This window comes from Sphaerodactylus townsendi, linkage group LG05 (genome assembly GCF_021028975.2).
Source record: "Sphaerodactylus townsendi isolate TG3544 linkage group LG05, MPM_Stown_v2.3, whole genome shotgun sequence".
NCBI classification, from domain to species: domain Eukaryota; kingdom Metazoa; phylum Chordata; class Lepidosauria; order Squamata; family Sphaerodactylidae; genus Sphaerodactylus; species Sphaerodactylus townsendi.
The window spans coordinates 84,178,215-84,205,197 of NC_059429.1; the positions used below are offsets into that span (position 1 = coordinate 84,178,215).

General features: G+C 42.0%; 1 protein-coding gene across 1 annotated transcript; it reads left to right on the forward strand.

Moving 5' to 3' along the window:
- Positions 1 to 6,411: 6,411 nt before the first annotated feature.
- LOC125433189 (acidic mammalian chitinase-like) lies at positions 6,412 to 25,708 on the forward strand. The gene is made up of 11 exons (XM_048497626.1): positions 6,412 to 6,436; positions 7,095 to 7,124; positions 11,536 to 11,740; positions 13,916 to 13,972; positions 14,951 to 15,116; positions 17,457 to 17,581; positions 20,024 to 20,144; positions 20,233 to 20,418; positions 23,467 to 23,589; positions 23,897 to 24,032; positions 25,267 to 25,708. The coding sequence occupies exons 1-11, from the start codon at positions 6,412 to 6,414 to the stop codon at positions 25,554 to 25,556; spliced, it is 1,464 nt and encodes a 487-aa protein (XP_048353583.1). The 3' UTR covers positions 25,557 to 25,708.
- Positions 25,709 to 26,983: the final 1,275 nt, after the last annotated feature.

The window sequence follows — 26,983 nt, forward strand, 5'->3', positions numbered from 1 at the left end:
AACAGACAAGGAAAGCTGATGAAGGAGAAAGACCCTACCAAAATTAGAATAGTTAATGACTGGTAATCTCATATATTTGCTTTACATATTGGGTGTGAGGATCCTCTGAGCGTGATACTGTGGATATTTATAGACTCAGAGTCAGAACCTAGTATATCATTATAGTTGTCAGGCTCCCCATGAAGAAGGATCATTTTTTAAAACCAGTTCAAGTATGTGGAATGAAAAACAATATCTAGAAGATATTTCTAACATAGTAATGAAACCTTGTGCTTGTAAAGCTGAATCCACATGTGCCACCCAAAGTTTGCTTTAGCCTTTCATCTACATGCATGTAAAACAGAATATCAGCAAGAGTGTCAAGTTTCTGATGAGAAAAATTAAGAGGCAGTTTAAAATATATTTGTTCAAGGTTTGTGATATGATGATAGCTGTGCTGGAACTTTTGATTTACAGTTGCAGTTCAACCTTCCTACACTACAACTTCCTACACTACACTAATACACTAAGGTGTATTAACAATGCAATCCTATGGAAAGTCACTCCACTCTAAATCCTCTTAAACAATGTGACTTAGACTGAAGTAACTTTGCTATGGATTGCATTGACTCCTACCATAATGGGAGCAAAAGAAACCTGTTGGCACAAATGTCTCACCTATTGTGTTTCCCCACTTACCTTTGCTGCCCTTTGCTGCGGGCTACTCACAGTGCGCGGCATCTCTGGCGCGCGCCCAGGCATCCCCACGACCCCGTGCTCTGCGAGGGGTCATCAAAAGGCGCCGTTTCGAGGAGTGCCAGGGATGCCGCGCGCTGAGGGGGTGCGAGAGCCATAGCGTTGGGGCGGCTGCGTTGTCGCTGCCCCTGTAGTGGGGAGTGCCGGGGGACCCCATGCTACTTGAGGAGAGTAGCACGGGGCTTAAGGTAAGTGGGGAAAGGGCCAAAGATGATTTAAAGTCTCCTTCTAGTTACAGCTTTTAATGCATCCAGGAATTAACTGATGATACAGGAACTGACTAATTAAGTAATGATACTAACTAATTAATGAATTAACTAATGATACAAGAATTAACTACAGGAGCATATTGCAAATGTGTCACATCATATTTAAATTAATGCATGTTTTTCAAAGCTACAATCACTTTCCTATCAGTCTGAATCAAATATAAAGGACATTTCCCCTTCATTTACTAGAAGAAGTGAATGATGTATAAAGTTCTTTATAAAGTTCATATACATATATTTGCAGATTCAAGTATTTGGGATAACCATTTCCAGTATCATCTTGTGCAACAGCTTTGCTCCTTGGACAAACATCTATTGGTTATGCCCTCAAGTATTCTAGCTAGGACAGTCACTGTTAGAGGCTAGGCTTTTTCAGAAGCTTCTCCTGTTCTAGGGAACAGCCTTTCTGAAATTATTAGGGAGACTTCTACTTTGTTAAGAACCCACACGCTTTGGAAGGTGGAGCAGTTTAGGGTTTTATTTTTTGGCAATGGTCACCCATGTTGAAAATTTTGTTAATTTTTTAGGGATTTTAAAAATTATATGCCATTTTATTAACATTGTAACCTGTTCAATTCAGTGTCAGAAACAAAACTTGAAGCATAAGCATAAGCATAAGCATAAGCATAAGCATTTTATTGTCATTGTGCACGCACAACGAAATTTACAGCAGCATTCCTCGATGCACACAATTTCAGACTCATACAATTTCAGACTCATGCAATTTCAGACTCATACATCATCATCCTCCACCCATCCCTACATAGCCCCAAATACATCAATATGAAGCAGCGGAGTTTAGCATAGCCACAGCTCCCCAGGTAGAAGCTGTCTCCTCAAGCCTCTTTGTCCCTGGTTCTGAGGGCCCTGTACTGCGTCTGCCAGATGAAGTAGCGGTTTAAAAAGAGAGTGTGCTGGATGAGGCGGGTCCCTTTAGAATATTTTGGAGCTTTATTTAGACTTGGGCATTATAGATTTCTTCCAAGGAGGAGATGGCAGCCGATAATCAGCACATGTACGGTATTGATCACCCCTTTGGAGGCGCCTTCCTATGCGTACGCCCTGTGCAACTGGAGAACCATACACACTGGAATGCAGTGGAAGTTGTAGGAGTCACTCTCTATAGTAACACCAGCCCGGTAAAAGGGACCAGAAGTTTTCCATCTGAAGTTGTTTGCTTCCTTTGAAAGTCTCAGAAAAGTACACAGTCTTTGCTGGGCCTTTCTTAACTCCTGTAGGTAGTTCTGTACTCCCCAGGTCGGGAATCCTTTCTTTAATCCTTAAGCCCAGGGAATTCTAAAATAGCCCACCCAGCTCAAAACCTTGATCTCCGATTTTATAGTCCAAGGGCTGGAATTTCTGGAGCTAATTCGGCTTCTATAGTCCACTCATGAAGTCCCTTTGTTCTCTTTGTTGAGTGTTAAGAACCAGGATTATATTTTCCCTCGCACCACTATGAGACAGGTCCAGGTCCACTTCATTTCGATGGGGCAGCACTCATCCCCCCTTCCCAGAAGATGAGGCCCCTAAACCGCGTTATTGTCATCATGCAAATTTGATAATGAAGATTGTTACTATTCAAGATGAACAGGAGTACAATCGCCCATGTATAAAGGGTGAACAGTGAAAGGGGCTCAACACACAGCCCTGTTAGGCGTTCCCATATTTAGAGTAAGAACTGAGGGAAACCAGGTTTCCCAGTCCTTAAACCCTCTGGGACGCGTCGGACAAGGGTCCCTAATCCTACAAACAGATTGAATGTGAGGAGTCCAAGATCCACAAGTTTTGTCACACCAGTCTTTGTGGTGAGATTGTATTAAATCTTGGAACTAAGTCACTTGGAAGAGCATTCATCGCCATAATTCCTCTGCTGTTTCCAGATCGTCAAGAGCTGTGTAAGGCTAATGGCAATGGCGTCACTCAAAGATCTATTAGTCCGGATATCGCGAACTGGATGTTTATCAAAATGTTATCTGGAGAATACAAGAACTAATATGCTTCCTATGGACCAGTTTTCAAAACGCTTCATGATGGATGGGGTGAGTGCCACTTTGGTCTATAATCCTGAAGCATTGTCAGCAGTAAAATTCTCTTGACCGGTGGTGGAAATCAATGGTGAAGCTTTCAAACAAAGATGGAATGGTGGACTGGGATGAAAAGATGGAGTTAAAGATCCCAGTAAAAAAACTTACCAATAGTTAGACAGCGTGATTCTCTTTAATTCACCCGACCGGAATACCATCCGGTCCGTTGCAGCCTTCCCTTGGATCTTCACAACTCCTCAAAACTTGCCTTCACCTCATGTTCCTCCACAGTGAAGGTGTGGGCACCTGTAACTCCACCTGGTGGCTGTGTGTCATCTCCTTCTGATAGACCTGTTTCAGCGGGCAAAAAGAATTGGATTTAGCTCCTCCCGCTTCAAAAAAGCTAGAAGAAATCCCCTATCCACAGAAAATGGTGTCATTGTTTGGTTTATGGTTGGTAATTTGTTGAATTCCCTGCCATACCTGCCTCATGTTGTTATTATTAAAATAATGCTTCGAATTTTTCTCTGGTACCAACTCATCTTGGCTTGTCCATGCATGCCTCTCTTGAGACTGGCTTCTCGGTCAACATGCTTTTCTTGTGCCTCATCACCAGATCTGAAAAGCCAATATTCCTGTCTCATGCAAAAGTCGCTGAACCTCCCTTTGTCATCCAGGGTTTATGGTTGTGAGTAAATCGAGGATAAACGCGCTTATACATACAGTGCAAGGAGTGTCTGTGCAATTGGGTGATATGGAACTCAAGAACAGCAGTGGTATACTCACTCCAGATCTGGGTTCAGAAGCATAAGCATAAGCATAAGCATAAGCATAAGCATTTTATTGTCATTGTGCACGACAACGAATTTACAGCAGCATCTCGATGCAATACTGCATTCATACAACTCTCAGACTCTTCCATACCTCAGACTCACAAGCATCATCATCCTCCACCCATCCCTACATAGCCCCAAATACATCAATATGAAGCAGCGGAGTTTAGCATAGCCAGCTCCCCAGAGAAGCTGTCTCTCAAGCCTTGAACCTGCCCTGAGGCCCCGTACTGCCTGGATGAAGAAGCGCCTAAAAAAGAGAGTGCCGAATGACGGTCCCTTTAGAATATTTGGGCTTTATTTAGACTTCGGCATTATAGATTTCTTCCAAGGAGGAGAGGGCAGCCGATAACTTTTGTGCAGTATTGACCACCCCTTTGGAGTTTCTGACGCCATCAGCAACGGAGAACCATACACAGATGCAGTGGAAGTTAGTAGTCATTCCCTGCAGTAATAAAAGGACACCAGAAGTTTTCCATCTGAAGCTGCTGCCTTCCTTTGAAAGTCCTGCAGTTCCTGCCGGGCCTTTCAACCACCCCAAAGCAGTTCTGTACCTAGGTCGGGAATCCTTTCTTTAATCATAACGCCCTGGTAATTCTAAAACCAGCCAGCCCAAAACTTTGATCTCCACTTGAGAAAACAAGGGCTGGAATTTCTGGAGCTATCTCTCTATAGTCCACTCATGAAGTTCTTTGTTCTCTTGTTAGTGTTAACTATATATTTTCTCTCGTAACGCTAAGAGACAGCTGAATCACCATTCCGTGATAGCACTATCCCCCCTTCCCAGAGATGAGCCCCTAAACCACCTTGTGTCATCAGCAAATTTGATATCGGTGTTACTTTTCAAGATGACAGGAGTACAATCATGTATAAAGGGTGAACAGTAAAGGCTCAACATTAGCCCTGTGGCGTTCTATATTTAGAGTAAGAACTGAGGGAAACCCGGATTTCCAGCCTTAAATCCTCTTAAACGCCCCAGACAAGAAGTCCCTAATCCACAAACAGATTGAATGTGAGGAGTCCAAGATCCACAAGTTTTGTCACCAGTCTTTGTGGTGATTATTGAATGCGGAACTGTCCGTGGAAGAGCATTCGCGACATACCCTCTGCTGTTCAGGACGCCAGCCAGTGGAGGCTAATGGCAATGGCGCCTCAGAGATCTATTAGTCCGGATATGCTTAACTGGATGCTTATCAAACGTACTGCATAATCGTTTATGCTTCCAGGACCAGTTTAAAACACTTATGAAGGATAGTGAGCGCCAATTTGCTCATAATCCCGAAGCATTGTCAGCGGTAAAATTCTCTCGGCAGTGGAAATCAATGGTGGCCAAACAAGATGAAACGGTGAATCGGGATGAAAAGACTGATTAAAAGATCCCAGTAAAAAAACACCAGCCAGTTGGTTAGCGTGATTCTCATCAATTCACCCGTAACAATCCGGACCGTTGCGCCTCCCTGATCTTTACAGCTCCTCAAACTTGCCTTCACCTCATGTTCCTCCACAGTGAGGTGGTGAGCTGTAACTCCACCCGGTACGTGTGTCATTCCTTCTGATAGACCTGTTTCAAAGCATAGATTTGTTCCTCCCGCTTCAGAGAGAAGAATCCCCTATCCACAGAAAATGGTGTCATTGCTTGGTTTATATTGGTAATTTGTTGAATTCCCTGCCATACCTGCTCTTGTTGTTATTATTGCAACAATTTCAATTTTTCTGGTAAATCTACCCTTGCCCATGCACGCCCTTCTTGAGACTGGTTCTCGGTCAACATAATTTCTTGTTCTCACCAGACCTAAGCCAACATTCCTACGCTAAAATTGAACCTCCCTTTGTCCAGGCTCATGGTTGTGAGCAACCGACGCTGCTACATACAGTGCAAGGAGCGTTCGTGCGAGTGGGTGACATGGAACCAGGAACAGCAGGCATATTCCTCCAGACTGCCCGGTGTGTTCACGAATAAATACTTCATTTCTTTGAATAACGGCCCAACTTTATTCCTAATTATCCAGAAGTTCTTTTGGCATTGTTCGTGTAAATACAACCTACCACGCGCGAAATAAAGCTGAACTGTATTTCACTACAAAAGAATCCATCTGTCCTGAGAACTTGATGTGCCAAGTATTAAAATGACGGGGAGGCTAGTGAGACAAATATAGATAGCCTTGGCTTACTAGCTAAAGCTTAATCTGTCAGGCTTTTGGAAGGCTGGCTTGACACCATGTGCAGCTGGAACATTTCAGGAGTCTGATTTGATAAAATGTTTGCTCGACTCTGGTCAATATTTCTCACAGATCAAGGCTAATCCAGCTATGAATGTCAAAGGAAGGATCACAAGGTTATTTGTTAAATGTTGTGTCATTTAATGTGCAATTTTAATTATTTGATTCTGGTTTGGCTGGATCTATATGTAATGCTCTGCTGGTTATGTGGCACCACTTTTTTTGCAGCGCCAAAGGGTTCCGAACAGTGATATGCGCAGGTTTTCTGCACCAATTCATATAATAAAGTAACACCCATCTCCTAATCTGCACTTTACTTGAAAGGGAAAAGATGGGGAAGGTATTGCTGTGGATAGGTTAGTAATTTTGGGTGCTGAGCTGTTCCGGGTGCATAAACGTGAAATCCTAACTGCAGAAGGTCATCTTAACATTTTTCTGGAAATCAGTTACTATAGTAAACATAACTTTCCTCCTGAAGATGCTATATCTTTTTTTCTTTTAAAAAGGCTGCGGTAATATGCTGAAAGCTATCAATAATATTACCTTTATAGGCAGATCCAGTGACTGAAGTTTTCATCCATAATCTAGTCATATTTAATTACTACATTTGGAATCAGAAGGTGTTGCTTATCACTTCCCTGATGACAAGAAGTCCAGTGGCAAGACTACTTTAGTCTTCTTTGGATGAGAGAGCAAGGGAGACATAGACAGTCTTTGCAATATCTGTATTTATGAGTCTACTCTTTCATCAGGTAACACAGCCATTAGTCCTGCATCAGGTACTCAAAGAAGGCAACTGCACCTCAGTGATGCTTAATGTGAGCCAACTCTTGTCTTTCAGTTTGAATTCCCTAATGTGTTCCAAATATTTCTCTGCCCATCCACTTAGCAACATGTGGCACTACTAAATTGGAAATTAGACATGACTGGCAGATCCCTACAACTTTAAGGCTCTGAAACGTTTCAAGTTATTTTCTCCCTGTGGTTAATCCTTTTTTGTTTATTTTCTTTTAGCTTTGGCCATTTTGCTGCAGTTGCAACTGGGTGAGTATCTTCTTGTTGATTTTCTTTGTGCCTGTGGTGATAGGTAAAATATTGGCGATTTTTAAACTTTTAATTAAATAATTTATCCTGCAGTGTAGAAGTAAGCTACAGGCCTAAACTCAACTTTATTTATACGTCAGTATATCAATCTTTGATTATAAGTTAACTGGCTATTCATAAGCATTCCCCGTTCTGCTTTATTGATGCACAGCAGAGTTGAATTCTAACCATCACCATGGAGATGAAGGGCCCTTTCGCACATGCAATGATTTTAGATAGAGTGGGTGGATTAACCCTGGATTTGAATCTGACTTCATAGCTTCAGATGCTGAGAAAATAGGAGTCTGGACAGAGATCCAGCTGCTCTCCTGAGAGGTCATATAGGTTGATTTTGCACTTTCTAAATGCTCCGTGGCTTAGACAGGGAGCATACCTGCTGCGGGGCTTCTCACCCTGCTTGTAGTTCCCCAGTGCTGCCTGGCTCTTTCCTTTGCTTGAGTCAGGGAAGCCCCGAATGGTTCCCCACAAGCCCGAGGCTTTCCCATAAGCACTGTGAGCTCTTTCACAGTCTCTTTCACGCATGCATGGGCAGCCTCCATTTTTTGCGTTTGGATTGACTGAATCTTGCCCCATTCCCCGCACTCACTTTCAGTTTTACATCTCTGAACACAAATCAGGTGCTGAGAATTGGCGCCTTTGGCCCCCCCATCTAAAATCCTTGTGTGTGCGACGGGATCACCGTCCTCCACCCACTCTATCTAAAATCATTGCATGTGCGAAAGAATCACCGCCCTCCTGTTCACGGTGTCTGCACATGTCACTTTTCTGCCCAATATTTCTCCCTACTTTATAAAAAACATTTCTCCCTCTGATTTTTTTCCACTGGGGGGGGGGTGTTCTGCTCCCCAGGTGGTTATTTAGGTGCCCTGCACCCGGCCAAAGCAGAATGTAAGAACTCACTGATTCAGTTAACAGTTCAATAGCCCAAAGCTTTAATTGTAACAATGTTGACAGACCCTGACTCCTCGGGTCCTAACTAAATAAAAGGATTACTTTGTTGCAGGGAAACTTCTGGAGATCTGGAGATTTATTGTAAACACTGTGAGACTATAACATCTATACTGTGAGATCCTATAGCCATATCTTTGACTGTTTGCTTAAATACTGAGGAAGTCTATAACATCTTTGGACTGTCTAACTTGTTGCTGTCACCCAGCTTCCGTTGGCACCTAACTGCCAAAACCAGACGGGTTGCTGGGTAATAACTGCCATAGAACACCAGCCCTAGGGCTTCTTAAAGGGACCAGGGAACTAGAATTCGGTTCCTCCCACTGGAATACTATACTGAAACACTAGCTGAAACCCGCATACTAACATTTGAAACTAAATCTTAAAGGGTCTGTGGGGGCATGACAGGGGGCACTTCTCAGTGCCAGTCCATTGATGGGACGGGCCAGAGCAGCAAGTTGGGAAAACTGGCCCTATTTCTGCTATGGAGGAGTTTTGCATGGCGGCGGAAACCTCCTTGCATGTGCCATGCTGAGAGGGAATGATATAGACAAAGTAAATCTCATCAAAGTTGATTTTTTTCCTTCCTCACTCATCTTGATGTTGCAGTTCCTTAGCTATTCTTTAAATGTATCAGGGGTATGTGGGCCAGGAAAACTTTGTCCAGGGGCCCATTATGGTTCCTGGCAGCTCTGAATGCTAGTAGTCATTGGCATTGCTGCTGCTGACCTGCATTAACATAGTTAAGGAGAAAAGAAGGAAATATGTCCTGAGAAGAAAAGCGTTGTGAGGAAGGGAGAGGAATTTTGAGCCTAGTTCCTTGTCCATTTTCAATTTGTCAGTTGGGGGGACAAAGAATCATTATATCCTGTTGAAGTCTATTCAGTGGTGCTTACTTCCAGTAAAATACTCTTAGGATTGCACTGTAAGTGTGTCAGAGCACACTCAAGCATATTGTGAAATCTCTTCCCTCCTTGCTCTTCATTTATGTAAACTTATTCAATAACAATTAATGAATGCACTGGAAGTTGCTGAAGTGTGGAGTAGGTGTGAGCATTCGAATATGACAAACCCTCCCTCCCCCAAAAGCCAGCAATCTGGATGAAGCCAAAAACCTGAAATCTGAAAAGCCAAAAATCCCACCAAAAACAGCTTTCTCACAACTCATGTAAGGGCATAGGGGGGATTTTTAAAAAATTAAAGCCCACTCACGAAACTGTTTGGTTGGGCTTTAACTTTTAAATATGCCCCTTTAAATTTACTTTGGCTGGTGCTCTGCTGGGCTTCCAGGTAGGTTTAGCTGGGCTGACAAATGTAGCCCCCCCCCACTTGCTGGATTGCTCTGGAAGGACCCATCTTCTGTCACTCTTTTCCTGCCCTTTGACTGGGTTCTAGGACAGCAGGACATAGGGGAAGAGGAACCTGGAAGGGACAAATAGGAGAGCTTGCTGGAGCTTTGGTTCCTCCAGAGACCAGAAGGCTTCTGAGGGGAGATAGGTAGAAAGGCCAGAAGTTTGCAAGAGGAAGACATGGAAGGGGTCTTCCCCCTCAGGCCAGTTATTCCTGTGCTCACTAGTCATAGTTTGTCTCCTCAGAGGTGGTTCTGGGGGTGTTCACAGCTGCTGGTAAGCATGGGTGCCCCCTCACATCCTTGGACTGGAAGTACTTCTAAGTGATAAAGGATCCACAATTTGCACAGCTGTGTAGGGCCTAGATCAGTTGAGGAAAAGGCATTCATAATCTCTTGACTTTCAGAGTCCAAAACCATCTGATGAAGCACCACCAGGTAGTGCTTCTTTGGGGGAGACAGAGGCTGAGGAGGTGGCCAAATGGCCTCTAGCCAGCCAACAGGTGAGATAACAGCAGTCTCATCTCACGCTCTCCTTTCTGCATGCTGTGCACAGTTTCTTGCAGGCAAGGGATAGTAAGCATTTCTGATGGAGGTGCTTGGCAAGGGCAGCACTAGGGAACCAAGAGGGGTGAAACAGATGGCAGAGGAAAGGGTCACTCACATAATTGGTGAGAAAACCATTACTGACAGGCAGCCCTTCAGAACTGTAGAAGATAATCGGCTTTCACAGACTGGTCCAAGATGTCTGTCCCTGGTAAATGTCACCTTCTTGCACCATGATGAGCAGAAACGCTCTTGTTCTACAGGGCTGCCAGGGACCACATGAAGGCACAGTTGTCCCATGTTTATAGGAGAACTGAACACTTCATAACCAACATCTGGATCATCTTCAGGCACATCATGAGTACCTCTCACTGACAGCCCACTGGTGGCAACCCAATGACATTTTGGTGCGGTTGGATAGACCAGCACTAGGCATCACTAGGATAGCCATCACGAGGCTCTGTCACCATCAACAGATAGCAGACTGGGTAGGCACGGCAGGGACATTACCATGAGCTTCATGGTGACCAATGGTGGGTCAAACATCAGGGTAGTAGCAACAGCATTGGGCCTGAAAAACATTTGCTGTGTGGCCCAACTTCTTCACCTCAGGGTTAAGAATGCTTTGGGTCTGGGTTCTGCAGAGAATCTGAGGCTGGATGCTGCAGCTTGTGCCTTCTAGCATCTCTTCCAGAAATGCTGGTATCTCACGGATCACGTCTCATGCGGCGTAAAGGACACCCATCTGCTGTATGAGAAACATGCACTGACAGGCATGCCAGAGCGCTGCCTGTTTGGTGACTCTCTGGAACTCTGCCTATGCCATGCTTGAACATTTGGTAGGGCAAAAGTGAGCCCCTTCACTGCCTTGTTCTGTGTGACTGAGTGGTGTGGAAAGAGAGCCAGCTCAATCCAGAGGAGTGGTTGACTATTCTCAGACTGTGGAGGCTTTTAAGTCCTTATAAGTACTATATGCAGTCGCTTTTGTCTAACATGACAGCGTGTTCCAATTACATGATAAAACAATTAAGGGAGATAATGAAAACAGAAGGCAGGAAATACCCCAACATGAAAAACAAGCAAACAGTACATTTGAAAAGGGAAACAATCTAAAGCAAGACATTATTTAAGAACTCTTTCCTTTTACTTTATTACAGCTGAAGGGAGAGCATGTGAGAACAATTTGCATGGGTCACTATGAGAAGAAATACAAAGGTTCAGTTCAGTTGTTTCAGTTTGTTCAGGGCAGGTAGAAGCCTGTTTAATTGGCAGACTTGCACTCTCTGTTCCTCCCTCAGTCCGACTGGAAATGAAGGTAGAAATCTTCAGTCTAAGCATGTGACCAGAATGTGGGTGCCTTCTCTGGGGTTTGTTTCTGTCCTGCTTAAGAGGATTCTCAGTAATGGTTTAATTCTCCGTTGAGACAATACCTTTTCTAGTGGCATCTGCCCCTGCTAGAGGAATGATTTCTTCCACCAGCTTAACTATGATTTTCTGTCTTCCTTCCAGGCTCTGCATATAAACTTGTGTGCTACTTCACAAACTGGTCTCAATATAGACCACCTCCTACTCAGTACTTGCCCACAAATATTGACCCAGATCTTTGTACCCACTTGATTTATGCCTTTGCTACTATGAAAGACAACAAGATAGCTCCTTATGAAGACAATGATGAAAGTGAGCTCTTCCCTCAGTTCCAAGCACTGAAAAAGAGGTCAGACCTATACAATGATAAAATCTCTATGTCTTCTTTGCAGTTTTCTGATATAGCATGTGCTTCTTTACAGTTAAAATGAAGGGCTAGGAAATGATTTTTTTAAATCTAAGGAATAGATCACCTTTAACAATGACAAAACAAGGTTTTCACGCATAACAATGCTGGTGACTTAGAACCCATTTTTGATTACTGTGAAGGCTGTTAAAAGGAGTAGAAGAGAGCCACTTTTAAAACAAATTCATTTTCCATGCAGGTTGTTTGCCCTGGGTTATATGATGTTGGCAAACAAAGTTTTTTTTCTGCTTCCAAACAGCATTGCGGTGCATTCATGCACCTACTGGGTTTTCTTTATCTTTCCTGAGATCTTTTCCAAACTGGTTTAGTTGTGATATTTTTTTGGGAAAGATTGCAGAAAATCTTGGATGGCTGCCACATGGAGAGGAAAATCTCACTTCTCCTGGTCCTGCCTACATGGCAGCTATTTTCACTTCTACAGTTCCTGCATTGACTTCTCTGCCACCCGTGTGGGGAGATGATCTACTGATGCAATGAAATACTGCTATGTCAATTACTGGGAGAAGTATCCTAAAAAAATGCCATGGTGGTGTAAGGTGAGGGCCAGTGGTGGGATCCAAAAATTTTAATAACAGGTTCCGATGGTGGTGGGATTCAAACAGTGGCGCCGCCGCACACACGCACCTCCAGTCCCTATTGGGCAGGGAGGTTGCTTTAGTAGCCCCATCTCGGCACTCAGAAAAAAATAGTAACCACTTCTAGAGAAGTGGTGAGAACTGGTTGGATCCCACCTCTGGTGAGGGCCCTATTGCCACTGTATTGCATTGGCAATTACAGTAACAATGTGTGGCTTTCACAGGAAAGCACTGCCTTTGTGGAAATCTTTCTGGTATATTTCCAGTCAATATGAGTTTTGAGTTCAAATTACATATGTCCAAAATGCTCTTTCAGTCTCATGCATAAAAAGCTCTTTGAGAATACAATGTGCTTGTATGCATAGATGACAGATTTTTAAAACATAAATGCTAGCTGATCAGCCCTATGAATTTTCCATTAGTTTTGGAATATCAGGATTGAAAACAATAGCTCTATCAAGTATTTTGATCTCTAGTTTTAAAAAAATTTCATGGAATTGCTTTATGCAGTGGTACTTTGGGGTGAAGCAGGGTTAATGCCAGCCTGTAATGTACCACATGCCCTGACCTGGATAGTCTCAGGCTTGCCTGATCTTGTCAGATCTCAGATGCAAAACAAGCATTTAGGAATTTCTCCTGAGGTTATATCTTTGATCTTCAGTACTGCACTTCACATGGTGCTGGTTCCTGGGCATATCAACCACTGATGTTTTTCCTGGATTCAACCCTAAAGTGATCACAAGTGCTGGAATGCCTCACAGCTTTCATTTCAAAAAGACAGCTCCTTAGTGGCAGGTCTCTGCTCAGTGGTGAGAGCAGTACTGTCCTTGTAGAAGGGCCCAGTTTCAATCCTTGCCAATTGAAGAAACATAGATAGGAAATCTAGTTCAGTGATGGCGAACCTTTTCGAGACCAAGTGCCTAAATTGCAACCCAAAACCCACTTATTTATCGCAAAGTGCCAACACGGCAATTTAACCTGAATACTGAGGTTTCAGTTTAGAAAAAACAGTTGGCTCCAAGGCATGCATTACTCGGGAGTAAGCTTGGTGGTAGTCAGTGGCTTTGCTTTGAAGCAACTGTGCAACTCTTCGAACGGGTGAATCACGACCCTAGGAGGGCTTACTCAGAAGCAAGCCCCATTGCCAGGAACTGAGCTTACTCTCAGGTAAAGGATCGTGCTTTAGTTCTTCCAATGAAAATCAGTGGGGTTTAACAGTGCTTTCCCTCCCACATGATGCACTCTGTGTGCACGTGCCCACAGAGAGGGCTCTGAGTGCCACCTCTGGCACCCGTGCCAAAAGTTTGCCACCACTGATCTAGGAAAGACCTTCCTTATCTGAGGTCCTGGAGAGGACTGCCAGACAGCAAAGACAATATTAAGCGAGATGGAGCAGTAGTCTAATTCTGTAGGAGCAATGTCAAATATATTCTCTTCATTTTTCTTCAGCATTAAAATAAAAGTTTAGGAGGAACAAAGTGATTTTATTGTTTGTTCTATTAAGTATTTCTTTTTCTCACAGCAATCCAGACCTGATTACCCTGCTGGCTATTGGAGGATGGAACTTTGGCACTGATAGGTGAGACTCTTTCTGTATATTTCATGTAGATGTCATTCATGGTAAGAATACTTCTGTTAACATGTAGCCCAGTTCTAGTTAACATTAAAACAAAATATTAAAACTATCAAAGGAATGACTGGAAAGCAATCCAGGAGCCAGATCAGTTTGTTGAGAAGTGTGAAACGGTAGGTTAATCTTGATATAAAAAAAAGGTCATACACACACACACACACACACACACACACACACACACACACACACACACACACACACACACACACACACACACACATACATACATACAAATTACCTGTGGGGGAGTGGTTAAGAGCAGGTGCACTCTAATCTGGAGAACCGGGTTTGATTCCCCACTCTGCCACTTGAGCTGAGGCTTATCTGGGGAACTAGATTAGTCCTTGCACTCTGACACACGCCAGCTGGGTGACCTTGGGCTAGTCACAGCTTTTTGGAGCTCTCTCAGCCCCACCCACCTCACAGGCTGTTCGTTGTGGGGGTGGGGAAGGGAAAGGAGATTGTAAGCCCCTTTGAGTCTCCTTACAGGAGAGAAAGGGAGGGGGGGGTATAAATCCAAACTCTTCTCTTCTAAACTCTTCTAATTATAACTTATGGATAATTAGTATAACAGTATTCTGAAGGGAAATTATCACTTCTTTGCCCCAGAAGCCAGTATTTCAGAGAGGCTGAAAGGCATGGGGGAAAGCAAGTGCATATCTCAAAAGAGCAATTTATTAATATATTGGAATTTTTTGTTTCATATTTATATAATAACATGTGCTTTTCAAAGCAATCCAATGCATAGCTATGCAGACGTAAGTCCCCCTGTTTGGTGGTGTCTGCTCTCAGGTAAGTGTGCATCTTAGCTCAGCTACTGAAATAAGTGAGATTAAAAAAGTAGTTTTCCTGGATTGTACCCTAAAGGCTGTCATAAACACTAACAAGAGGAAAAATCAGATTTAAAGGCCGGGTTTTCCACAGGTTCACCACCATGGTATCCACAGGAGCTAATCGCAAGATCTTCATTGATTCGGTGATTGCATACCTCCGTGAATTTGGCTTTGATGGCATCGACCTGGACTTTGAATACCCAGGCTCAAGGGGCAGTCCCCCTGAGGATAAGCACCGGTTTACCCTCCTGATTCAGGTGGGAATCTACAGGACTCATTTTATTTTAAACTGTATATTTGCTGTACAATCAAATTACCATCAAAGTAACTTAGAAATAATAGATTTAATATAATGGCTTAACCGCCCCCCCCCCCCCAAACAAACAGCAGTCTTTGAAGTTTGGACTCATGGTGGAGGCCACAGAGTCATTTCCATATCTGCAGTGCCTGGGGAACTGGCATTTGAGTGGTGTGCTCTTGCAGTCTGGGAAGGAGGAGGCCAGGTCCTTGAAACAGGCCTTTTGTCCAGTTCGTAACTCAGACCAGTCTAGTCTTCCCCTGAGATAGTATTTTTCCTAAGGAGATGATGCAACCTTCATAAATGTGGTTTATATCAACTTGATTACCCAGTTGCTTCAATAATTTGCAAATATGATTGAGATTTGGGATCACAACACAAGTGCCCTTTTCCCTAGATGGGCGGCTAGGAGTAGAAAAGAGCTTGTGTTTCTGTACACTGTCACGTGTTCTGATTTCACAGATACATATTTTGCAGCAGAGGCATTCCTCCCATTGGGCAAAGTGGGCAGTTGCCCTGGGCGCCGCCTTGTGGGGGGCGCAAAAACTGCAGGTTCGTCTGTGGGATTTTTAATATTTTCAGTGTTTTTCCGTTTTTGGCCTGCAGAGGGCGCAATTTTTAGGCTAGCAGCACCAAAATTTCAGGGATTCTTCGGGAGCCCCTCCTGATGATATCACCCAGGTTTGGTGAGGTTTGGTTCAAAGAGTCCAAAGTTATGGACTCTCAAAGGGAGTGCCTCATCCCCCATTGTTTCCAATGGGAGCTAATAGGAGATGGGGACTACACCTTTGAGGGTCCATAACTTTGGACCCCCTGAACCAAACTTCACCCAACCTGGGTGGTATCATGAGTAGGGTCTCATGAAGATACTCAGAAATTTTGGTGCTGCTATTCAATAATTCTCACCAAATTCCTGACAGCAGGCACCCCCTGGACAGCAGGCATTTCCCCAGATTTTCCTTTTTTTTTTTTAAATCCCACCCCTTTCCTGTGGCTAACAATGCTTGTTGTTTCTTTTATTTATTTTTATTCTCTCTCAATGCCTATTAGAAGAAAAAGGTTAATATTACTATTATTAAATCCACCCCCCTTCTGCATGGGATTCTAAAGGGAGAATCTGAGGTTCCTAAAGGTTTAAACATTAGAAAGTGATGCTGTTTCTAGGGTGGGAGATAATCCCACTCCAAAACAAGCATCATTCTTTCCAATGTTAAAGTTTTAAATCTGGGGACTCCCAGGTTCTCCCTTTCAGGTGGATTCAAAAGGAGAATCTGGGCTCCCTAGTTTAAACACCATTGAAAATAATGCTGTTTGGGGATGGATTCCAGCATCACTTGTTTAAACCAGGGAGCCCAGATTCTCCTTTTAAATCCACCTTAAAGGGAGAATCTGGGGTCCCCAGTTTAAAAAACATTGAAAGTGATACTGTTTCCCCCAATTGGGGGGGACTGGATACAACACCATAAAATGTTTTTATAGCAGTAATAAAACATTTTGAAAGCATTTTGAAAATGTTTTCAAAAATATTTCTGCTGTGTTCAGATTTGTGAGTTGGGGCATGTTCTATAATGTGATGGTGACTTTGAAATGACCTGGTGGAAAAATTTTTTGTTTGGTCACGGTGGGGGAGGGTGGCTGCCCATGGGGGAGGGCTCCAGTTTGCCTAGGTACACCACTGTTTTGCAGGGCTAAGTTCAAGTCCAGTAGCTCTTTTGAATATAAGTTTTTGAGAGCTCCCTTCATAAGTTTTTGATGCTCCCTTCATCAGAGACTATAAGGAAACTTTGAGTCTCAAAAACATATACCCTCCAAAACCTTGTTGGTCTATAAGGTGCTACTGAACTCGAATCTAGCTCTTCTGTTGCAGACTATGTTCTGAAACACATTTTGCAGTACACCACAATTGGGAACCTGCATGATTTCTGTAATATTATGAGTAAAATAAAACATTAATTAGAAGAAAAAGTTGAGTAAAAAACGTTTTTTAAAATGAGTATTCATTAAAAATAAATTAGATTTGCGTAGTCACATACTTTTCTAATGATGGGAAAACACAATTAAGTGTGTGCTGTCCATCAAGCAATGGATTGAAAATAAGGGTTACAGCAATTACTAACAACAGTTCCACTGCTACCTTTCAACTCTTTTTCAATTGTGATGGAAAGTCCATATTTTAATTCACAATTAATCAGTGAATTAGCCCTTCAGCTTTCACTTCTAGATTAAACCAAAATAATGTTATTAAACCTAAATATTTTTTTTCATAAGCATCACTCATTATTCTTATTTTACACCAAAGGAAATGCTCACTGAATTCGAAAAGGAGTCTGTGCAGTCTGCGAAATCTCGACTACTGATCACAGCTGCAGTATCTGCTGGTGTGGAAACTATTGACGCTGGATATGAAATTGCTGAGATAGGAAAGTAAGTAAAATCCTCAAACCACTGCTGACCTAATGCACCCCGGCCTTGCAGCAACAACACATACTGAACATGCGTCTCTCCCATGCTCAGTAAAACTCTGAGACATTTATAACTCTTAGGATTACAGGAAGCAGGTTTCAGTCGTGACAATCCATGTTTGCAAAAAGTACCAAGGGCACATCTATACTACAGGCTTGGGGCTAAAGCGGATAAGACTCTAAAGAGATCTGTGAAATGGTCTCCTCAGTATTTTGCTGGGTGATTCCAATTTAGAATTTAGCTGCAGAGGAAGGAAGGGAGGTGTTTAATCCTCCTCCCCTAGTTTATTGACCTCAAATGACCTTAGAGCAGCTATTTTCTCCACTGGATGAAACATACAAGTGTACACCTGAATATATATTTATCCTAAGCAAAGACACAGGAGCAGCAGTGGCGTAGGAGGTTAAGAGCTCGTGTATCTAATCTGAAGGAACCGAGTTTGATTCTCTGCTCTGCCGCCTGAGCTGTGGAGGCTTATCTGGGGAATTCAGATTAGCCTGTACACTCCCACACACGCCAGCTGGGTGACCTTGGGCCAGTCACAGCTTCTCGGAGCTCTCTCAGCTCCACCTACCTCACAGGGTGTTTGTTGTGAGGGGGGAAGGGCAAGGAGATTGTCAGCCCCTTTGAGTCTCCTGCAGGAGAGAAAGGGGGGGGTATAAATCCAAACTCCTCCTCCTCCTCCTCCTCCTCCTCCTCCTCTTCTTCTTCTTCTTCTTCTTCTTCTTCTTCTTCTTCTTCTTCTTCTTCTTCTTCTTCTTCTTCTTCTACTACTACTAATGCCTAAATAACTAAATTGTTTTTGCCCAGATCTTATCACCATACTTACATAAGGTTCTGTATTTAGACTCCATTTCTGGCATCATTCTACATAGAAAGAATTCACTCTCAAAATTACAGTGCAATCTTAAGCAATGTTACACCCTTCTAACCCCATTTGACTTTAATGTACTTTAAAGGGTATAATTCTGCTTAGGACTGTGTTTTTAGCTTGTGCTCACACATTATGTTCTATGAAAACACAAGGGCTGCTAACCTCCAGGTGGTGGTTGGAGATCTCCTGGAATTACAGTTGTTTTCCACATGGCAGAGATCAGTTCACCTGAACAAAATGGCTGCTTTGTAAGGTAGACTCTATGGCATCATACCCTATTGAAGTCCCTCCCCTCCCCCAAACCCCGCCTCCTAAGGCTCCATTCCCAAGAGCTCCAGGTATTTCCCAACATAGAGCTGGCAATTCTAGGGTACAACTGGCATAATTGGTGCATACATAGTAAAAGTATGGGGTATCCATTGTCTCTGAAGCTAGAAATAAACAAGATTGGGCTTAGGATACAGTTGATACACCACATTCGTCCCCACCTTTGTAGAGGCTGAGGAATATGTGAGTTTTAGTTTGCAGAAATACTATCAATTTTTGAATTAAAGTGTTCTTGCTCCAGAAAAATGTATCTAGGATGAAAAGAGAGAGAAGAGATCTATACTGGTCGATTTCATCGAGTTAACTGTGGGTTTCAAGAGTTTTCTCTGTTTTCCCCTCCTTTCTTTGGTATGCCAAAACTGAAGTCTTTTACTTAGTGCAATTATCCAAATAGGAACTCTTTAATATACTAAGGTTAATTTCTTTCTTAACCATAGTTTAATCCCAATTAAATTGTATGTGTGTAAAATGCCATTAAGTTACAACCAATTATGGCAATCCCAGCAAGGGGCTTTCAAGGTAATTAAGAAGCAGAGATGGTTTGCCATTACCTTCCTCTGCAGAGTCTTCTTTGGTGGTGTCCCTTTCAAGTACTGACCCTACTTAGCTTCCAAGATCTGATGAGATCTCTGGTCCACTCTGCACAGTACAAATAAGAAGTTCTGAGGACGCAAAAAAAGGCATACTGGGGGGAACTCCACACACCTTTTTTCTTAAGATGTCTTCAGAACATCTTATTTAATCTCAAGGCATCTTTTTTTGAAGTTGCTAAAATGTGGACCTTTTATCCTGAAGTCATCGGCAAGTCATCTCCTGCTTGCTATGCTGGAGCTGAGGAGACATCTTATTTTTCCTGCCCAACCATTAAAAATCTCTTGTCAGTTTCCTCTGCTGCTTTCGCCCAACATTTTATGGTTATGTAGTGATTCTCCATGCCTGCAGCCATTTGCTGAAGCAGAAACTATACATACCATTGTTAATGAAAGATACTTCCTGCTTCAAACATGGTATGCTATTGCAAATGAATGAAGCAGGGGTGGGGGGCAAGAAGTGTTTGAGCAATATAAATTTGTGCTTTGTGCTTGACATGAATGAGCTCTAGTTTATAATCTATAATCTGAGCCATTAGTCACATATGAAATGATTGGATTTATAGCCAGTATCTTAACGTTTATAACTGTTGCTTACTGAATTGCTGTCAGACTACTAGATTTCATCAGTGTGATGACGTATGACTTCCATGGTGACTGGGACTCTGTCACAGGATGCAACAGCCCCTTAAATTCAGGTTCTGATTGGTGTGAAGATGAGTGTTTCAATTGTGTGAGTAAACACCTCTTCAATTCCTTTTCTTGTTCTTCCAGGATGCTGAGAATATGTTGTAGAAAGATATTTCTTTTTGTTTTGGCAGAAATGTGCTATGGAGTATTGGGAGAATCATGGTGCCCCAGCTGAGAAACTTCTGATGGGATTTCCAGTCTATGGCCGGTCTCTCAGACTTAGGAGCAGTAGTACGACAGGCCTCTGTTCATCAATCTCTGGGCCCGGTACTCCAGGACCATGTACAGAAGAAGAAGGATACTTGTCTTACTTTGAGGTTTGAATACTTTAACAGGCCAATTCATAATGGTACATTTATAATTTTTTTGCCATCAAGTCACAGCTGTCTTGAGGCATCCCCATAAGGTTTTCAAGGCAAGAGAAGTTCAGAGGTGATGCCTTCCTCTGCATCATGACCCTCGTATTCCTTCTAGGTCTCCCATGCAAATATTAGTCACAACTGATTAGCTTCTGAGATCTGATGAGATCAGGCTAGCCTGGGCCTATCCATGTTACAATTACCTGCATTAAAATTTGTGTGGCTTAGTTAATAGTGCTAAAATCCTTTTTTTCTGGCATCAGCTGTTCTATCTCATTTCAGTGTGGTGGTTTCTTCCTGTACCTTAGCACTGTTGCACCACTGAACCATATGAAAAAGTGCAACAACTCAGAGTTGAATGGAACACTAATGAGTGTTAAGCTACAGAGGTGTGTGTTTATGTTTTTCCTCACACTCAAAAGCTGGCTTCTCTAAAATGCAGCACTGATTTAATCAGCTGCCATACTTAGGACTTTCCTCTCACCTTCTATCCTAGAAGCTGAGCTAAAAGATGGGTGTATGTGGAGAAACAGGTATACTTTACAGAGGCTGGTCAGCAGACCCGTTACCATGTAACATTTCAGAAATCAAACAGAAAGCTTCTTTCATGAGAATGGAGATTTTTTTGTGTAAAATGGAATTAGGGAGCATTATACATTTTATGGTCTGACAGAAAAATTACTCTAAAGACCTGCTGAGAAAGACTTTTCTGAAAATCTAATGAATGGTACTTTGGTTAACAGAAGTGTGGTGAATATCCTTGAATATTTTGCTTTTGAAGGGCTTCATTCAATGCTGGTGAATTATTTTGGACAAAAGCAGCACTATCTTAGTGTTTACTCAGTTCTTGATTTAGGCAATTTGCTTATTTTGCTTTTTAAAAGTAATTCATACATATGGAACTGAACAGGCAATAACTTAGCAGTTAAATATTTTTTTTCCAAAATACTCTGATTAATTAAAAAAAAACTTTTATTGTGAACACTTCCCACCTTGGGTCCTGAAATACTCAGAAGAAAGGAGGGCCTAAAGTACTTCAAATAAATAAGTTCAAAATCAGCCCTAGATTGGTAGAAAGGTCTAGTAATGGTGCCTTAGGATGTTACACAGGGTATAACAGACTTCCCTCTGTGATACACCTCTGAAGATGCCAGCCACAAATGCAGGAAAAACGTTAGGAACAAGATCTACCAGACCACAGCCACACAGTCCGGAAAACCCACCACAATTAGTTGAATCCAGCTGTGAAAGCCTTTGACAATACATTGTACCTTAGGATGCTTACAAAATCTTCAAGAACAGCTGAGAATAAAAATAAGTGCTATCTAAATACATTAAGCGTAAATGCAAACATGTTGGTAATCTAAGTCCAAGCTGCTCTTTGTGTTGTTGCTGGAGGACTGGAGCGTGCAAAGCTGACCAAGGTCTCACCCAGCCTTCAGATGGTCCTGCTTTAGGCTGAAAAGCTTAGGGCCTGTGGTGGGTTCAGTGGGTAAAGTTCCCCACCATAATGTATACAGATTATTGCTCCCACCTGAAAGAAACAAATACCAAACACACACAAAACTTCAGAATGGTCTATTCAGTATGTGGTTTTCCTTTGTTTGTATGTCCCATTCTTTTGGTTCTCACTTTCTGGAGCCTCCAAAATCCTGAATTTATTCTGGCATATAGGAAAGATGCTTCATTTCCAAATGGTTGTCTCATGGCAGAAATCCAGATCTGCCTATAGTAAAGTACAGGAGTGACTTGGGCCTCATAATGACCTGAGTAATCTTTCTCTTGCATTCAGTTACTGTAGTGGGGTTCCTGTGGGATTCACAGATGTCATCATGGGGGACATTCCTATAAGGATAGGAAAGGTTTGTAGCAATGTTGACCTCTCCTAGGCCATTTCCTAGGCACAATTATACTGGGTTACAATCGGTATCTTATAATCCGGGTCTATTTTATCCTGGTTTCTCCCTTCACATGGCTGCCCATTTCTGAGAAGCAATTGAGTGAAGACCAGGAGGAAATACTCCAGTTTGTTTTGCACGAGCCTGGATCTTTTGTGTTTCTACCGCAAGTGTATTCATGCATGCGCAGACATCCTTGTTGACCCGTGTTCTGATTGGCTATTGTTTTTAAGCAGCAGTTTGAATGAATGTCACTGCCCTGCCTTTTGAATTTCTTGATAGGGCTCGGCGCAGGCCTCAGCATGGCAAGCGGCAGCAAAAAACAATGGGGCACAGCATCACATCACATTCTCACTCATGTTCTCATATTTTTGTGGAAAATGAGAGACCCCACCCCCATGAAATGCCCACTAACATTTGGCCCAAAGTGTACATATACAGAAAAGAAAACGGGGACATTTTGGGACTCAGCTCCTGATTAACCCAGGTGAAATGGCACCTGGTCGATACAATAAGCAGAAAACGTGCTTGGGAGAATGTTTTGGGAAGGGTGGGCTACAACCATCGACAGGTCAGCAAAGTTGAAAACTGACATGACATCAGGTGGGAGATCAGGGGGGCAGTGAGGAGGGGAGATCAGGTGGCTGGGCAGGAAAAATAAACTGGTTCTGCTCCCGTGGTGTTTGCATGGTGGCTTCAATGCAGGATTTTCAAAAAGAATCGCCAAATTGGCAATTTTTGAAAATCCCAGGATGAGGGAAATATTGTGGGACAAACCTGCTTTAAGACTGGGAACTATGTGAACTTCCTGGCCAAACCAGGATATTTCCCTTGCTCAATCCAGGATATTTGGACCATGCAGAAACGAACCTAATCTACACTCTGCTCGATGATCATTCATGTTGTACTATAGAATGCTTGAGCCTTCTCCATTATTTCCAACTCCAAAAGGAAGTAGAAGCTCCACCACCAATCTGAATTAGGAGGATTGAGAGATTTGGGTACTGCCCTACCAGAAGATTCTTCTGGCTGCCTGGTCAAAAAACAATCACTTATTTGTTTCAAAACAAATCTAGATCTTTGTGTTAATGCTCTGCTCTTTTGACAGGTCTGCAGTTTCCTAAAGGAAAAGGGCACTCAAGTGAAATGGCTGGATGAACAAAAAGTTCCATATGCCTATAGTGGAAACATCTGGGTAACATATGATAACATTTGCAGTTACAGATACAAAGTAAGACCTTTTTCTTCCTCTTTTTTTTTTGCTTTTAAGGATTACCTTTAAATTTTCACTTGTAGTTCAGCTATTAGGAAGCATTTTGTTAAATGCCATTCTATGAAGACTTCTTGTTATGAAGGGAATTCATAATTTTTACCCCCCCTTCCCCACATCTTTAATTTTTGTCCTAAGAAGCCCATATACTATGGCCAGTTTTTATGGTGATGATTTTTAGGAGGTAGCTGTTCTATGATTTACCTTCTAAGAGGATGCTTTTACATTCCAAGGAAGTTGAAGATGTTAAAAAATATTTTTTTTATAGGCTAAATATCTGAAAGAGAAAAAATATGGAGGTGCCATGATATGGGCTATTGATTTGGATGACTTCCTTGGTACGTTCTGCAATGAAGAAAAAAATCCTTTAATAAGCGAGCTGAAGAGATTGCTCGAAACAAGTGGTAAGAGAGTGCAGTGGACAACCTATACCTTAAATAATTCAGACTTGTCATCTCCTCTAGGATCTGCATGGAAACACAAGAATAGGTATAGGATAATTTAATTACAAATAGGTGATTTACTGATGCCCATCTTGTTGTATCTCTCCTCCCATTTCTCATGAAATGAACCATCTATACCACTGCACTGGAAGAACAGAACTTTTAACAAACTTCTTTTCTGAAAAGCTCTGTTTTCATCTAGATCCACTGGAGAGAAACATGATATCTTTCAGAGGGTATCCATTTCTGATGGTAGACATGAATTTGGGAATGGGTCTAGAGAACAGAAAGAGTCTGAGTAGAAGTTTTCTTTTCTTTCTCAATTACATTATCCATGCAAGTGCAGTGGGGAATGAGATTGGGTGTCTGCCCGATATGTGAGCTCATTTTGATGAATGGGGCAGCACACATATTGATTTGCAGCTTCAGTATGCACAAAGATATTTCCACAAAAATCTGGGGCTCTGTTTTTGTGTAATGGAGTTGTACATTCATGGGAAATATGCATACTGTCCCATTCACACAAAACTGTAGCCATGTTTCCATTTGGTGCACTGAACACCCGAAAAGAGCTTAGAAATGCAGGCCATCAAGTGATCATTAGTTTTTATTCCTGTATTGAATAAAGGTTAATTTGGTACTTTAGACAGATTGCTTCTCTTTCTCAGTCCTCTCTGGCCCTACCTCCTCAACCTGATGCCAGTATTAGTCCATTTCTATCTTGTGCATTGTCTACAAGACCTGATTGAGAGGTACATATGTTCATTACATTACTGGCCTTTGCCTCACCTGTCTTGTAGACATTACTGCAGATAGAGATGCAGGGGTTGAAGGTAGGGAGGTCAAATGGACAGCTGCCTTCACAATGTCCTCAAGCAGCCAAAAGTGTGAATAATGGACACTTAATGGGTTTGAAATGCCATTTGGTCCAGTCTCTTGTTGCAGGGTACATTTCATTTTTTCAAAATACTTAATTAATTTTTCAGGTTGTTTGACTACTTCATGTTACAAATGGAAACTATACATTTTAATTTTGAGGCAGTTTTTAAGGAGGCATAAATAGAACTTGCAAGGTTTGCAAGGTTGTGATCCTCTGATTTTGCAATTTACAAGCCACAGCAGCTTAGGTGAAAAATCAAAAATGCAACAGCTGGTATGTTGATGTTTTAGATATTCTGACTCTATTGTATTTCAGATCCTATTGTTCCAAACTGCCCTAATGAAGTTGATCCTCCAGTGACCCCTCCTGTTGATCCTCCAGTGACCCCTCCAGTTGATCCTCCGGTGACCCCTCCAGTTGATCCCACCACTGCCTCTCCAGGAGATGAAAATTTTTGCTTAGAGAAAGTGGATGGCATGTATGCTGATCCAAAAGACAAATCAAAATTCTACGTTTGTGCAGGAAACCGCACATACCATTTGAGTTGTCCAAGTGATCTAATCTTTAATACTAATTGCATGTGCTGTGACTACCCAAAACATTAACATAAACATCAGATCAAACTCACTGTCAAATGCCTTTGTTCTTCTGAAAAATTGAGAAGCAGCCAAGTTGCTGTACTTAATAAGGAAAACCACATATTAATTGTCTTACCTGCAACACTACACCTAACTTGGGGGGCACTTTATTTAGTCTTGTTATTGTGTCACTGTGGTCAAAATCTGGCCAATTTAAGGTTATCCTGTGATTGTTTCATGCTTTGTGCTTTTGCTGATCTTGTGTTGACTGCACTCAGAGATGGTAATTATATGGTGGGCAAGTATGAGTGGTTGCATCTCAAAAATCGTGAGCGAATGTGTGCACTGAACAACCACAACTGTTGCACATCAAATTAAAATCAATCCACAATTAAAAAGTACAATGAAAAACAATTAGATGTTTCTTGTATTATTGCAGCTTCTGCTTCTTTGTTATCCGCCTTGATTTTGAAGGTGGGGTACAACTATTATAAACATCTTTTCCTACTGCCTTTTGTTTATATTTTGTTGAATATGCACGCTGAAGAAGAGTTCTGGAGAGCTTGAAATCTTTCTCAGTACTTTGTAACCTTTAAGTTGGTCATAATAAAAGGTAGTAGGGTTACTTGCAGATTTTTTTTGCTAACAAACTAGCACAGTATTTTTAGGGTTTTAAAAGTATGTTGAAAATTGCTGGATCCAATTGAGCCACCTTGATGGAATTGAGAATTGTTTTGCATTACTGATGAGTTCATGTCTCTGTACTCCCTAATATCAGGATGTTTGTTGTATGCTATCCCATTCAGTGGTGTGAACATGTATCAAAAGAGGACCAAGGGTCACCAAACAAATAAAAAATAATGATACAATCACATCTAAATGCTATTAAAATCAACAGTAAATCATCAACACGATTAAAACCAGAGCTAAAATACGCTCACAAACCCATAAAAACAATTAAAATAATGGGCAAGAAGGAGGGATCACTGAGAAAATGTCAATTGAAACAAAGACTTTTTTACCCGCTGGTAAAAGATGGCAAAAGAAGCAGGAAGATGAGATTGTCTCTTGTGTTTTATTATTTATTTTATTAAATGTATACACCATTCTTCCCAACCGAAGTCAGGTTCAGGGTAGCTTACATACAAAATTAAACCACACAAATATTAATCTTCTTCTTCCTAGCGTTGTCCCACTAACGCAGGGTCAGCTGCTCGGATTTTTAAATGCCACTTCTCTTGATCAAGCGCATTGTCTGGTTGCAGGCATGTAACTTTTAGATCCACATTGATGGTGGATTATTTTCCATTCTTGAGGTTAATTTGTTTTCTGCCCCTAGAATTATTTTCAGTCACTTTTGTATTTCACTTGGGAGATGTATGTACTTTATGCAGGTGTGTGGCTCCCATGCTGATAACCTGTTTTAGAAATTCATGTTGAATCTCTCAGCTTGG